Raw genomic sequence first — 15,201 nt, forward strand, 5'->3', positions numbered from 1 at the left:
GAGAGCGTCTTAGCTTAGACATGTTATCTTTCCAGAGGCTGGCCGCTCCATTCATTCATGGGTCCAGAGTGATCTCATGCAAGAGGCTACTGCATTGCCTGTCGGTGGCAGGCATCTAGTTCCGGCATGACCCTTGTACCGATGGAAATTTGGAAAGTAGGGGAACTCCTGTACTTGATGACCATTCCCCTATGACTGGCACTGTGCTGGATGTCTTGGATCTTGGCTTTGACAGAAGTTATCTCAGATCCCTACTTTTTAAAAGCAGTGAAAAAAGTAGGAGGTCGGGCCCTCCACTTTTTACTGTGTTTCCGTGGCCAGTGGCAGCACAGTTGACACCGACCCCTGGTCTTGGCTCAGCTTGTTAACAAGTGACTGAAAGTGATAAGTCCACATGCCCACCAGACTGAATTAAAAGGATGGATAGGAGTTGTGTCAAGATAGGAATTCTGGGTAAGCTACAGTGTGAGATAGACAGGCAAGCTTGTGAGCTTTTATCTTTTTTTTTTCCCCACACAGGGAATAGAAACTGATCTTTAACCGTGGGACATCACATTGGTTGTTTTAGGGGTGATTTCATCTCTTATTCCCTCACCCTAGGGTGAAAAGGGTGAAATAGATTTGAAATTCATGTGAGTTCCTTATTTTCTCAGAAGATAAGCCAAAAGTAATATATAGTGCCCTCTTCTAACTAAAAAGGTTTTTTATTTACTATACTGAGCAAAGCATTTGTCCAAGGAAAGGAGTAAGAGTTTATGTTATGCTCTGCCTAACCTTGACAGAGTGGATACATGATGAGTTCTGAGTGATGGTGAGGAGACACAGGACCTGGGGTTCGTAGGTCTTCCCCAGTTGGAGGAAGTGTATAGATACTCTTCAGAATGTTGGTCATCCCATTTGAGCTTTCCGGGAAAGAAAAGGCAGACGAGAGGAAAGGTCAGAGAAAGGGGGACGGCAGTCTAAAGACAAGAGGGAGTCTCTCATCTTCCCGAGGCCATTTTTGTAGGAGAGAATAACACTGGTTCAGACCCCTTGCCCCCATCTCATCTTGCAGGATTCCTAAGAGATTTCTCCGAAGTCACCCAATCTAGGAATAATATAACAAAGACCAGAGTTAGTTTAGTATCCTTCCCACTGTGGCAGATGAGTTAAGCTGCTTAGAGATCTCTTTTTTCTTTTTTTCTTTCAACTGTAGAAAGCTCTGGATTCAAGTTCCAGCTCTGCCACTTTCAAGCTACATAATTTTGGGCTCACCTCTGAGCTTCCATTCTCTCATCACTAAAAGGAGGCAGTAAAAGTGCCCTCCCCATAAGATTGATGTGTGAACTAAATGAGATAATGCAAGTAAATTCCTATATGCAGTGCTTAGGACATCATATGCACTCCATAAATGGTTCACTGCAGTCATATGATTAGCTTTACAAAGAGTGCTAAAAATGGCTATTGAGAAAACAGGAAAGGAGGTGTTTGGGAGTGAATTCGCCTGGAGTGGCTCACCCATAGTACCGCTTTCTCAGGACCGCCTGTTTCCTGGGGTTCGGTCCCATGCTGTCCTGCCAGAGCCAGTTTCTCTCACTCCAAACAAATCCCTTCCCTCCTTTGGTTGGCATCTTTTCCCTTGCTCTTGGAAAGGGCCCAAGGACATTGATTTTTCCACACACACTCCCTCTCCTCCATCTGTCTGACCCAGTTGCCTGGGCTTAGGGCAGAACTGCTCTGGTGCTCAGTTCTGGTGACCGTCTCCTCTCCACTTTCTGCCTCAACTGCCCTCTGTCTGGGCTCTACGTTGGCTTCTCTTCATTTCTGGTGTGGCGACAGTGAGGGCATATTAAGGTAAAACCATTTTCTCTGTTCTCATTATTTATAATTTGCCTGAGAACTGAGTGGTAGTTTTGCTCTGCAAAGGGGTTGCGTCATCCAGTCTTGCCTCTCTGTCTCTTTTAGAGCCTGGCATCATGATTAATAGGTGTTCAGTGAATGCTTGTTAAAATTTTTTAAAACCTGAAATGAATTCCCATTGATCTTGAAAGCTGGGTCATACCTTACTGTTGTCATGTAGCCTCCCAGCCCTGAAATCAGAGTATTTGGTAGAGGTTCATTATTTTGTTAAAATTCTGATTGGAATTTTTAGGATAGAGTTTGAAAAATGCATTGGAGAGTCTTTTTAAGCTTTTCCCCACCCCTAATCCAGCACATTCATTTCTTTGTCCGTACATCTGCTGTGTAGTTCTCTCTCTCATTTACAATATAGGGTTTATGCCCATCTTTAAAGCTCAGTTTGAGCCCCTCCAGCCCTTTCCTGAGCCCTCCCCCTGTCACCAGATGTATAAATGCCTTTATCTCTGTGACTTCACTTGCTACTTAGTGTGTGACCCTTGGAAGGCAGGGGCCCTATTAGCTCTTTTCTCTCTCTTATTCCTTATCTCCTCTTTTCCTTCTATTTCCCTATTTCATATCACTAAGCAACCACTTTTACAGCCAGAGACTCTCAGTGAGTTTCAGCCATTCTCCAACCCTAGCTTATTAGCTGAGTCCCAGAGTGACATTTCTGAGTCCTGCTAGTAGTCTCTGTCTGGAACCACTAACAGCCTGTGCACAGTGAAACTCCATGGGGCACCTGGGTGGCTCAGTCAGTTGAGCTCCCAGCTCTGGATTTCAGCTCAGGTCACGATCTCAGGGTCCTGGGATCAAGCCCTGCATTGGGCTCTGCGCTCAGCAGAGAGTCTGCTTGAGGAGCCTCTCTCCCTCTCCTGCCCTTCCCCCCCCCCGCTTACGTGTGCACACTCTAAAATAAATAAATCTTTCAAAAACAAAATGAAACTCCTGACAGGCGGCCAGATTGGCTGGGTCCCAAGATTTCTGGCAGAAGATAAGGATGTGGACACAACATGACCAAGCCAAGGACTGTATTTTGTGTGAAATCCAAGAAAAACCTGTGCTTCCTGATTCCCTGCCTATTACTGGAACCATTATACTCCCAGATCCTTAGGCTTGAAGTCTTTGGGTCTCTTGCCTCCCCATTTTCCCAGTCCCCGTCCTCAAGCTTTATTTCTTCTCATGTCCTAAAACATGGTACAAGTCTAAACCAGTCTCCCAGCTCCTATTCCCCCGACTCATGAGAAAGCCTATACTCTACTCACAAACCGGGCTTCCGGGGTGCCCGTCTGGCTCAGCCAGTAGAGTGTGCGACTCTTGATCTCAGGGTTATGGTTTCGAGCTCCTGGTTGGGTGCAGAGATTACTTAAAAATAGAATCTTTAAAACAAAAACAAAAAACTAGACTTCTAACGTATGTATACTCTGTCTCAGGCTCAAACAGCCTCGGGGGCTGCCCCCTACCCCTTAGCCCGATTGACACTCCTCAGCCTCATTGTACTGCCCTGCCCCACATCAGCCCACACTTCATCCACCAGGAGGAACCAGTGCTTCGCATTTTTCCACCCCAGCCTTCAGGAGCAGTGTAGCCTAAGACATACATACAGTCCCCCATTAGATTAAATGCTGTAACTTGGAAGATCATAAAGAAAGTGTTGATCACTTTACAAAAATTATTTTTAGGTGATGACTGTACCAAGAGATAAGTAGATCAGGGTGATAACGTTACACCTCACTGCACTCTAAATGCTTCATTAGTTAAATAATACAATATCGGAGATCAAAGACCTTCCTGGAGGTGCTCAGAAACCTCTGGTTTCAGCTCCATGCTCACTGCTGTTTTTGGCCTCCTGATAGATAGCTCAGGGAGAGCAGGAAGTGTCAGTGTCACCTCTGCATCAAGCACAGTAGTGGACAGTGGATATCTGGAAATTGTCGCCCACTGGGGATGAATGCAGGAGCTGCTTTCGTGTGCTTGCTTGTTCTGCTAGGCCACAAAGCAGCAGCCTAACATGTATTTGTCCCATTCCCCCAGCTGGAGCTACTTGGAGGCCCGTGTCAGGTACTAATCCTATTTGGGATGGTTCAGCTACCATTCTCTCTCACTGTGAGAGGGCTTGGAGAACTTTTATGTGCTTTAAAATTTTTTTGTGGGGCATCTAAGAAAAAGTTGCTGTTCATGTCTCCAGCTCAACCACTGGGCAGTTCCATTGAGGGTCTAGGTCCATGTATTATTTTTCACTTGCCCCCATAATACAAATACTTAACTGTGCAACAGTGGTATCCTGGTAAGGCTGGACTGTGGTAGTGGGAGTTCTGAGTCTTCTAGGCTCATAGTTTGTGTTTGGTGCTTGTCCTCCCTCCAGATTCTGCCTGATCAATGCAGGAGTCCTGTATCTCTACTTCAGCAACTACCTACAGATAGATGAGGAAGAATATGGTGGCACCTGGGAACTCACAAAAGAAGGGTTTATGACATCTTTTGCCTTGTTCATGGTATGTATAACTGATAGTTATATAGTAAATCCCATTGTTTCTCAAGGGGGCACATTGATGAGGTTATACTGTGTGATTGGGGTATAATTTTTCAAAAGGCTCCAGGGATTGGAGGGCATTTCTTCCATCAAGTCCTGTCATCCCAAAGGATGTGGTGTGGTACACCGTAGTCTCCCTGTTGGTGTGCATACCCAGGCCTGTCATCAGCTTCTACATCTGATTCTCAAATCTGGCTGCATACTAGAAACTGGGAAACATTTAAAAATATGTTTATGGCATTCATAATAGCTGAAAAAGCACAAACAACCATTACCTGGTCCGTAGATAAATAAAATGTTGTATATCCATATGGTATTTGACCATAAAGAGGAATAAAGTACTGGTAGGGCTTACAACTTTGATGAATTTTGAAAACATAATGCTGAGTGAAAGAAGCCAGACACAAAACATGTTATGTGATTCCATTTATGTAAAAAGTCCAGAATAGGCAAATCCACACAGATAAAAAGTAGATTAGTGGTTGCCAGTGGCTGGGCGGGGGGCAGGGGGAGGGCCGGGGGTAAATGAGAAGAAACTGAGGATGATGAAAATGTTCCAGAATCAGTTAGTGGTGATCTTAGCACAACTCTGTGAATATACTAAAAACCTCTGTATTGTATATATATATATTTTTCAGTTGTATACTTCAGAAGGTGAACATGATGAAATATGGATTATATCTCAAAGTTAATATTTAAAAAATTATAAACTCTAGCCCAAATCAGTAAAATCAGAATCTCTGGGTGGGGGTGCCTGGGCATACATATGTATTAAAGGTCCTAGGAGACTGCAGTGAGTAACCAGTTTCCAGAACCTCTGCTTTATTTGATATGAAGCTGACAGCGTATGGTGGTTTTTCACATTTGTTGCTAATCCTAATACTTTACCTGTATCATTGCCACATCTATAACTCCACTCCCTGGTGCTCCAGTTGCTATTTGGTTGAGAGGGAAGCTTGTCCATGGTCTCTCTGGGTGCACTGGTGGGTGATCCTGGGCTCTGTTAGAGACAGCTTGATTTCAGTGAAATAATTTAGGCCTCCAGGCCGATTGCATTGGATAGTCACTGGGAAGCCCACTGTGCACACATTCTTTGACATTTTTGTTTTGTGGAATAGGGGCCTATGTTGACCCAGGTGACCTGTGACCATTGCTTGTCTCCTCTCTAGGTCATTTGGATCATTTTTTACACTGCCATCCACTATGACTGATGGTGTACAGACCCCACCTGCTCTCTGTCCGGTCCAAAGGACCCTCATAGTTACAGCACAGAAACATGATTGTAGGGGCACCCCAGCCACGTGGAACCTGGAAGACCCATGTTTCCTGGACTGAGAATCAGTGTGTTGGGCATCAGTGTTTTCTGCAAGGGCTGTGATCTGAAACTTTTTAAAGAACCATCCGCCTTTTGGGGAAGCATTTCTGAATTGTCCATCACCAACCATTTCTTCTTGGATATCATCATGAAACACCTGTTTGCTGATCAGAGCTGTCATTTACTTTGATGCACCTCTGGATCCGGATGAAACATTAAACTGTCTTCCTCACGTCTCCATCAGGTGTACAGTTTTTAAACTATCAGTGGCATTTCAAGTCTTCTGAAAACAGCGAGGCAGTATGTGCGTGGTCCATAGCACAGTACAAGCAGCATCTAATAACAGTTTCCATTGTAGAATGTTTTCGGGTACTTGAATAAATCAAATCTTTAATTGAGAATCTGTTGATGATACCTGTTAAAGCCTTTCCCACCTCATCTCCAGCCTCAGAACCCTGCCCTCCATCCTCATCCCTCTTCCTTCTCTCTCTGCTTCTGTAGCGGCTCCAGCGAGGCCTCTCTTAATGAGCAGCAGGGAAATCAAGGGCTAGAGTTGGTGCGGGCTGTGGCCTTGGCTTTGTGGAGAGAGGCTTACTGATTTCTGATGCCCCTGCCTGGTGCTGAGAGACATAACTGACCTCACTTGCAGTGTGCTAGACCCAGAAGGTGCCATTTTGTGTTTGGCCACAAGACGGCAAGGCCACTGTAGCCAGGAAAGCTTAGGCAGGTTCAAATGATAAGCCACAAAATGAAATGGAGATCTTGGAGCTAGGACTGTCCGGAGAAGAGGTTTGATGGGGCTGTTTGAGAACCTGGATTGTCAGAGGTCCCCTTTGCTTTGGGGGGCCAGCTAGAGGCTGGACATCCAGGTTCTGTTGCTGTAGGAAGACATCCATCTCTTCTGCTTTCCTGTCCCTTCTAGGCCACTGTCCTACCTTCTGAAGTATAGTATTCTGAGTGAGATTTGTAAATTCTCTTTAAATGATTTTTTTTCTTCTTGATGTTAGTGGTTGTTTCTACCTAGTGGGTGGAGCTGTGGGGGGTATAGAAGGGGACTCAATAGGCAAGGGAGGAAGATGGTTCTGGAAATCCCAAACTGGGTCAAACCACAGAGGCTTAGTCTCTTTGGAGCCCTGTCCCTGTTCTCAGCTGGTCTGTACTTGAACTAGAGGTTGCAGGTGAGTTCATGGCACTGGGAGAGGGTTAAGTGACTTCTTAGGGCTGAGAGAGAGGAACAGAGGATACAAGAGCGACCTGAATTTGCCTCTGGAGTGCTCAGGCTGAGCTGAGCTGGGGGTCTAGGTGCTGTAGCGTTGCATTCCCTCTTGGCCTCTGCTTTGGGCCATGGCATCATCCAAGGAGCTGCCATCAGTCAGGCTGATGTAGGAGCTGATGGCCTCCCGGAGCCCCTCACTGAGGAGAGGGGACTCCCCTAGGGCAGGTGCTTCAGAGAACAGGAGGGAGCTGTGGAGAGGGGAAGAGAGCTGGGTCAAGGAGCCTCATCCTCCTCCCTGCTCTCACCACACAGTTCAAGTTCGCACCAACTGAAAACTCCCAGTGGCTCCCCGTTCTCTGTCAGATAAAACCCCAGCTTGACTTTTCCATTCAGGACGGGTGCTTTCTGTTCTACCCCATCTTGTCTGACCTTCAATCCTGACCATCTTTGGCATCTGGGCATGCCCTCTATCCACTCCCTCTCTCTCCTTCCTGCCAGTCCCCCTCTAGTCCTGAGCCTGGCTTGGTCTCTATGAGGCCAGTCAGTACTCACTGGCTCTCCAGTGTCCCCAAAGATGACAGGCTCATTTGGGGTCGTGGGTTTCCAGGGATGGGTCCTTCTAGCTCCTTTGTTCTGCCTTCATGTTCCAGGGGTCCCCTCACCTGTCCAGCTCTTTCCAGTTGAGTGGCGCCCTCTGCACAGTCACAGGTAGAGGTGTGGACTTGCCAGGGAGTGGGCCCGTCCTCCGCAGGGCACAAGGTTCCTTGAGGAGGCAGCAGATGTCATCTGCCAACTCTGAGAAAGAGACCTAGACCCTTGACATGGCTGACTCCAGCCCTGCTTTCCTCCCTAACAACCTCCACCCTCACCCTGACAGCTTTCCCCATTTGATCAAGAGAATGATGGGGGCACCTGGCTGGCTCAGTCGGTAGAGACTCGTGATCTCAGGGTCATGAGTTCAGGGCCCCACTTTGGGTGTAGAGATTACATTTAAAAAAAGAAAAAGTGACAGGGCACAAGCCTCAGGCTGTTGATCTAGGGGCTGAGATGCAATCAGAGGTCATTCTGGGCTAGGTTTTGAAGATTTAATTTATTGTGCTTTGGGGCAGGTTGATGGACCTCTTTGAGGGCCAGTTTCTGGTTAGGAAAGTGCTTTGGGAAGAAGAAAGCTAGAGAATACTTCATCTCTATGTGTTCTATCAGTATCTACTGCATGGACCCACCCTCTAGGAAACCCCTGATCAGTTTTCCCAGGAGTGGTCTTCTCTGCCCTTTTGACACTGCCCTCGTGGCTGCATGCTCCAGTCCCTATAACAGGACAGGCACCAGGAAATTTTAAGAGTCAACCAAATTGCACAACAGTAACAGCTCTGGGCCTAGTTCCTGTGGAGAGAACTGTGCCTGCCATTGAGGTCTTGGACTCAGAACCACAATGTAGGTGAGGTACTGGCCCATATTCACACAGGAGGTCTGTGTGGCTCTGTCAGGGCATGGGATGAAGACAGAGCTCCTGGCCTACGTTCTTGGCACAGGAACTGGCATGGAGATGGAGAGGTCCCTCTTCTGCCTGTCTGGATATTCTCCAGCAGGTAAAGTGCCCAAGGGCACAACTGTCTGCCCCCCAGACCCCACGTCCCAGTGTAATGGAAGCAGGGAAAGGCCATACCAGAATAGTGATCCACTAGGGCCTGGAGTGAAGGGAAGGTGAGACGTGGTGAGATGTACAGCCAGCCGTTATCAAGGCGCTGGATCCTGTAATGTCTGATCCGGTCCCACGATGCGGGGCGGCTAAGGCGGACTGACAGGGAGTAACAACCTGAGGAGGAAAGGGTTCGGGGCAGGACTGAGGCCCTGCTGGGACCCAGCCCAGCCCAAGTTGGGAGAAGAAAGAGATGAGATAGCTACGGGGCCCAGATGGAAGGGAAGGGGGCAGGGGAGGGATGAAGACGACTCACGCTCTTGGCCATAAATGACCACACATTCGTAATGGATAGGGCTCTTGTGAGGCTGAAATGAGATCATTCGCACAGCGCGCAGGACAGGGCTGAGCACGGTTTACACGCATATTAAGTGGTGGCTGTTATTATAGACTCAAGTGGGCAGAAGTGTTAGGATGTGAACACGTGTCAGTAGATGTCCACAAGGACGTGCTGAAGGAAGAACTCTTACCGTGCTGGTGGAAAGATAAATTAGTACAAGACACTTTGGAAAGAGTTGGCGTTGACTAGCTGAACATGCATCTCACAACCAGCAGTTTCATCCCAGCATGTTACCTTAGAAATACATGAATAAGAATATTCCTGGCAGCTTTGTTTGGAAAAGTCGGAAACTACAGCCTGTGTGCCTGCCGCAGAACAGCAACACTTAGAGCAGCACAAGTTCATAACCACTACACACACAAGCCTAGAAAAATCTTCGAGATGCGCAGGAACAGCAAGCCACAGAAGGATACGCGCAGCAGGACTCTGAAGTTCACAGGCAGCCCAGACTATTGCATAAGGGTACACGTGTGGCAAGGCTCATGAAGAAAAGTAGTGGAACTATGAACAGTGAAGAGGGCGGGGCTTCGGAGGGATTGCTGTTGCACCATTTCCTAAGCTGCTAGGTGGGGGCGTGGATGTTGGTTTCATTATTAGTCTTTAACTTACACATTATACACACTGACTTAGGTGACAGAATTTTCCCAGTTTTGCTTTTTTATTTTTTAAAATCAACCTTATTGAGGTATAAGTTATACAATAAAATGCATGCATTAAAGTGTACGGTTGATGGGTTTCAACAGGCTTTAATTATTTTAAAAAAGGAGGACTGGCTAGAAAAGGAAAGCACATAGTTGAAAATGAACAGAGAGGGACGCTTGAGTGGCTAGTTGGTTAAGTGTCTGCCCTCCGCTCAGGTCATGATCCCAGGGTCCTGGATCAGGTCCCACATCAGGCTCCTTGCTCAGCAAGGAACCTGCCTCTCCCTCTGCCTGCCACTTCCCCTGCTTGTGCTCGCTCTGTCTCTGACAAATAAATAAATAAAATCTTAAAAAAAATAAACAGAGAAAAAAGACTGTGAAATCATAATACACAGGCCTGCAATAGTAGTTTTCAGCAGATGAGGATACACGTGAGAGTACTTTATGCCTAAAGTGGGATTAATTTCTTAAGTCAACACTTCATCAAAGCCAACTGGGAAGCGGGCTTTCAGTGAAATAATAGTAATAATCTGTTACTACTGTCATCTAATGACCGAAAGCCACCGGTAGCTTTCGTGTGATTGCTTACTACGTGCTTTATGTGGGTTATCTCCTCTATCCTCGTAACAACGCTATGAGGTAGTACAGTCGTCCCCGCAGTACAGGTAAGAAAACTATGGCACAGAGAACCTGGAAGAAGAGGCCCTGATCCAGTCACTTACCCTTTCCCTGTGGAATGTCAACAAAAGGCAGGTGTGAATTTCCTAAACCACAGGCACTGCTCAATTTTAGGAAGCGTTTACTTTGAGGAAGTGGCCTACGCACTCTCATGAAAAAGCAGAGATTTTCAAACTGCTTTTAAAAAGCAAGTCCTGACTCTATGATGAACACACTTTGATAAAACAGGCTAAAAAGATCTCGAAAAAGATGTATCATGAAACAATCGTAGGAAAGCTGGAGTAGTTATATTAATATCAGGCAAAGTAAAATGCAAGACCAAGAGTATTAACAGAGATAAGAGGGATATTAAAAAAAACATAAAAATCCTGAATTTGTATGCAAATGCAGAGATTAAAAATATATGAAGCAAGACTGAACAGAATTAACAGAAGAAATAGACATCCATGATTATAATTGGAAATGTCAACTCCTTTTTCAGTACTTGATGGGACAGAAAATCATTAGGGATATAGAAGACTTGAACAATACAGTCAACCAATTTGACTTAATTAACATAGAACACGGCACCCAACAACAGTATACATTTTCTTTTAAGTGCACATGGAATATTCAAGATATAGACTGAACCATAAACACAGAAATTTGAAAGGATTGAAATCAACAGTTATGTGCTTGGGGTGCCTGGGTGGCTCAGTCAGTTAAGTGTCTGACTCTTGATTTCTTTCATCTCAGGTCATGACCTCAGGGTTGTGAGATCGAGCCCCACATCAGGCTCTGTGCTTAGCAGAGTCCACTTCTCTACCCTCTCCCTTTGCCCCTCCCTGAGCGCCACCTTTCTCTCTCTCTGAAGTAAATAAATAAATCTTAAAAAGATAAAAAGTTATGGGGGCCCCTGGGTGGCGGTCAGTTGAGTGCTTTCAGCTCAGGTCATGATCACAGAGTTCTGGGATCAAGCCCCGCACTGGGAGACTGCCAAGCAGGGAGCCTGCTTCTTCCTCTCCCTCCGCCCCTGCTCCTCTCCCTCCGCCCCTGCTCCTCTCCCTCAATCTCTCTCTCTCTCAAATAAATAAGTAAAATCTTAAAAAAAAAATAGTTACGTTCTTTGACCACAACAGAATTAAATTATAAATTAATAACAAAATATCTGGAAAATCCCCAAATACCTGGGAATAACCCAGAAGTCAAAGAAGAAATCACAAGAAAAATCGGCAAATATTTTTAACTTTTTTTTTTTTTTTTAAGTAACCTCTACACCCAAGATGGGGCTTGAACTCAGTACTCTGAGATCAAGAGTCACATGCTCTACTGACTGCGCGAACCAGACACCTTTTTTTTTTTTTTTTTAAAGATTTACTTATTTTAGAGAGAGGAGGAGGAGGGGCATAGGGAGACGAAGAGAGAATCTCAAGCAGACTCATTGATGAGCATGAAGCCCAATGTGGGGCTCAACCTCATGACCCTGAGATCATGACCTGAGCTAAAACCAAGGGTCAAATGCTCAACCAACTGAGCCACCTAGGCGTCCCTGGGCACCCCCCCTTTTTTTTTTAACATTCTTTTTAAAGAAATATATATATTTTTAAAGATTTTATTTATTCATTTGTCAGAGCACAAGCAGGGGTAGCAGTAGGCAGAGGAAGAAGCAGACTCCCCGCTGAGCGGGAAGCCCAATGCTGGACTAGATCCCAGGACCCCGGGATCATGACCTGAGCCAAAGGCAGACGCTTAATCAACTGAGCCACCCAGGAGTCCCTTTAGAAAATATTTTTAATTGAATAATAAAAACACAAAAATGTGTGAGCTCAGCTAAATCAATAAAGGTACATTTGTAGCTTTACTATTTATTTTTTTTAAAGTAAACTCTGTGCCCAATGTGGGATTTGAACTCATGACCCCAAGATCAAGAGTTGTGCTCTTTCAAATAAATAAATAAAATCTTAAAAAAAAAATTTAAAGAAGAAAAAACACCAGTTTTACACGAACTCTTTAAGAAGATAGAGGAGGTAACACTACCCCCCCCCCTTTTATGAGGCCAGGATTATCTGGATCTAAAAACCAGACAAAAACATTACAAAAACGATAGACCAATATTCCTCATTTACATAGACACAGTAAGTCCTTAACATACTATTAGCAAATTGAATCTAGTAATATATAAAAAAGATAATACAGGGGCACCTGGGTAGCTCAGTCAGTTAAGCGTCCAACTCTTGGTTTCAGCTCAGGTGGTGATCTCAGGGTCGTGGGATTGAGCCCTGATGTGTCAGGCTCCACGCTCAGCAGGGAGTCTACTTGAGATTCTCTCCCCCGCTCCCCCTACTCTTCCTCCTGCTGTCTCTCACAAATAAATATTTTTTAAAAAATCCGATCATACATTATGACCAAATTGGGTTTATCCCAGGAATACAGGCTGATTTAAAAATAGAACATCAGGGCACCTGGGTGGCTCAGTCAGTTAAGAGTCTGACTTGGGCTCAGGTCATGATCCCAGCATCCTCGAATCAAGCCCCGCATCAAGCTCCTTCCTCAGCGGGGGCCTGCTTCTCCCTTTCCCTCTGCTGCTCTCCCTGCTTATGCTGTCTCACTCCGTCTATCAAATAAATAAATAAAATCTTAAAGAAAAATGGAACATCAAAAAAATGAAACATTAATGTAATTCACTACATAAATAGAAAAAAGAAAAAATATGATCACCTGAAGAAATGTAGAAAAATCATTTGACAAAATTCAATACTTATCCTGATAAAAAGCAACAGCCACAAAACTACAAACAGAAGGTGTAATTGTTCCTATTCCTGCTATAACAAATTACCATGAATTCAGTGGCTCAAAATAACACGAACCTATTATCTTATCATTCTGCAGGTCATGAAACTGAAATGGGTTTCACTGAACTAAAATCAAGGCGTCAGCACACTTGTGTTTCTTCTGTGAGCTCTAAAGGATAATCCATTTTTTGCTTTTCCAGTTTCTAGAAGCCACCTGCATCCCTTAGTTCATGGCCCTTTCTCCATCTTTAAAGCCAGAAGCAGGGGGCACCTGGGTGGCTCAGTTGGTTAAGCGTCTGCCTTTGGCTCAGGTCATGATCCTGGGGTCCTGGGATTGAGCCTCGTGTTGGGCTCCCTGCTCAGGAGCCCGCTTCTCCCTCTCTTCCCCACTTGTGCTCTCACTATCTCTGTCTCTCTCTCTTAAATAAATAAATACATACATACATACATACATACATACATACATAAAATCTTTAAAAAAAAAAAAAAGATAAAGCCAGCAGCATAAAATTCATCTCCAATCTCTTTCAAATTCTGATCCTCCTGCTTCTCTCTTATAAAGTGTCTTGTGATTTCATTGGGCTCATCTTAATAGCGCATGACAATCTCCTCATCTTAAAATTCTCAACTTAGTCACATCTCCAAACTCCCTTTTGCAATGTAAGGTAATATATTCACAAGTTCCAGAGATTAGGACTGGACATCTCGGGAGGTGGAGGGGGGTGGCGGCTATTATTCTGCCTACCACAGAAGACTACTTTCAACATAGAGTATCTGTGAAACATCTATAGGTAGTATCATACTTAATAAGAAAGACTGAATTTTTCCTCCTAACATTGGGAACAAAGCAAGAACATTCTCACCACTTTATTCATTGTACTAGAGGTCCGAGCCAGTACAATAAGGAAAAAAAAAAAAAAAAGATTAAAGGTATACAGGTTGGAAAATAAGTAAATTGTATTGATAGATAATGTGATCATTTATGTAGAAAATCCTAAGGAATCTACAAAAAAGCTACTAGGACTAATAAGTAAATTTAGCAAGGCTACAGGATACAAAATCAATATACATTGAGAAGTGTGGAGTAGGGTCCCTGCTTCCTTTTCCTTGTTCTCTACCTGACTCTGGGGGCCCCTTGACTTCTGTACCTTTAAGAAGAATCTCTACTTGGGTGCCTGGCTGGCTCAGACAGTAGTAGAGCATACGATGTTTGCTCTCAGGGTTGTGAGTTTCAGCCCCACGTTGGCCTTATAGATTACTTAAAAACAAAATCTTAAAAAAAAAAAAAAAAAAACAGTCTCTTCTGAAGCTGAGCTGTGACTCTGAAATAGCTCTGTGGTTGGGAAAGAGCTAAATATCTGAAAATAAGTCCTGAAGGCCAACCAACCCCGCTGAACTAAATGACCAAGTCCCTATACCCTCTGCATGGGTCTCCAGTCACCCCATGCTGCTCACTGTCACCACAGTTACTAAAACCAGGAAGGGTGGCTGCACTGAGTATCTAGCTGGTAGGCTCAGGGATAATAAGCTCCATCAACCCCATGGGGGGTCGACAACCCCACTGTGGAGACAGGCCACCTACCAATGCCATCTGAGACTGGCCTAGGGCTGGTATCCCACGTTCCTTCTCACTGCATGTTCCAGCCGGTCCCAAATACCTACTGCTCTCTCCCAGTTCCAGGACATCTCCACTCTAACTCAGACTCCCTGGGTCCAAAGCCCACACACAGCCACATGCTAGGATACCCCTGTTGTCCCATGCTCACTAGCTGTGTCTCCAGGCACATTATTTGACCTCTCAGACCTATTTCTTCATCTGTCAAGGGGGATAACAATTCTCCCAGTCTCACCAGATCAGCACAAGGATTCAAGTGGTAAAGCAAGGAAAGCATTTAGCAGTGTCTGGCATGTAGCAAGCACCCAGTAAAACCTGTATCAGGCCTATGGCCCTCTGCTCACACTGTTCCTTTTGTAGGGAACACCCTTCCACCTGAGTAACCAGCAGTCTTCCCTTTACAGCTCAATTCAGCTCCACTTCCTTCCAGAACACCTTCCCTGCCAGGGAGAAGCCCCAGCTCTGAGCTTGCCCAGGCAGCACTTGCTTCTGTGGCACCAAGAGTCCCGCTCTGCCAT

General features: G+C 45.2%; 2 protein-coding genes and 1 long non-coding RNA gene across 12 annotated transcripts in view; 1 reads left to right on the forward strand and 2 right to left on the reverse strand.

Moving 5' to 3' along the window:
* Positions 1 to 6,121, forward strand: part of RAB5IF (RAB5 interacting factor) — an 8,313-nt gene extending 2,192 nt beyond the window's left edge. For both annotated transcript variants that reach the window (XM_040638275.1, XM_040638276.1), the window contains exons 3-4: positions 4,241 to 4,370; positions 5,578 to 6,121. In XM_040638275.1, coding sequence (XP_040494209.1) covers positions 4,241 to 4,370; positions 5,578 to 5,619 — 172 coding nt within the window. In that variant the 3' untranslated portion in view covers positions 5,620 to 6,121. The remainder of the gene's footprint in view (positions 1 to 4,240; positions 4,371 to 5,577) is intronic.
* Positions 1 to 15,201, reverse strand: part of SLA2 (Src like adaptor 2) — a 33,123-nt gene that overhangs the window by 1,340 nt on the left and 16,582 nt on the right. For 3 of the 9 annotated variants that reach the window (XM_040638269.1, XM_040638265.1, XM_040638264.1), the window contains 3 exons: positions 8,606 to 8,755; positions 7,602 to 7,734; positions 5,297 to 5,408 (listed from right to left, as the gene is read on the reverse strand). In XM_040638269.1, the coding sequence (XP_040494203.1) occupies positions 5,297 to 5,408; positions 7,602 to 7,734; positions 8,606 to 8,755 (395 nt within the window). Of the gene's footprint in view, positions 1 to 4,927; positions 5,409 to 6,720; positions 7,188 to 7,491; positions 7,735 to 8,605; positions 8,756 to 15,201 lie in introns of those variants that run through there. The other 6 variants (XM_040638270.1, XM_040638266.1, XM_040638268.1 and 3 more) reach the window with 6 other exon arrangements.
* LOC121104604 lies at positions 691 to 4,233 on the reverse strand. Its single transcript, XR_005836933.1, has 2 exons — positions 3,141 to 4,233; positions 691 to 1,087 (listed from the first exon to the last, which is right to left on the reverse strand). It is a non-coding gene; the product is annotated as an uncharacterized LOC121104604 (long non-coding RNA).

The sequence above is a fragment of the Ursus maritimus genome, unplaced genomic scaffold (genome assembly GCF_017311325.1).
Source record: "Ursus maritimus isolate PB19 unplaced genomic scaffold, ASM1731132v1 scaffold_22, whole genome shotgun sequence".
In the NCBI taxonomy this organism is placed as follows: domain Eukaryota; kingdom Metazoa; phylum Chordata; class Mammalia; order Carnivora; family Ursidae; genus Ursus; species Ursus maritimus.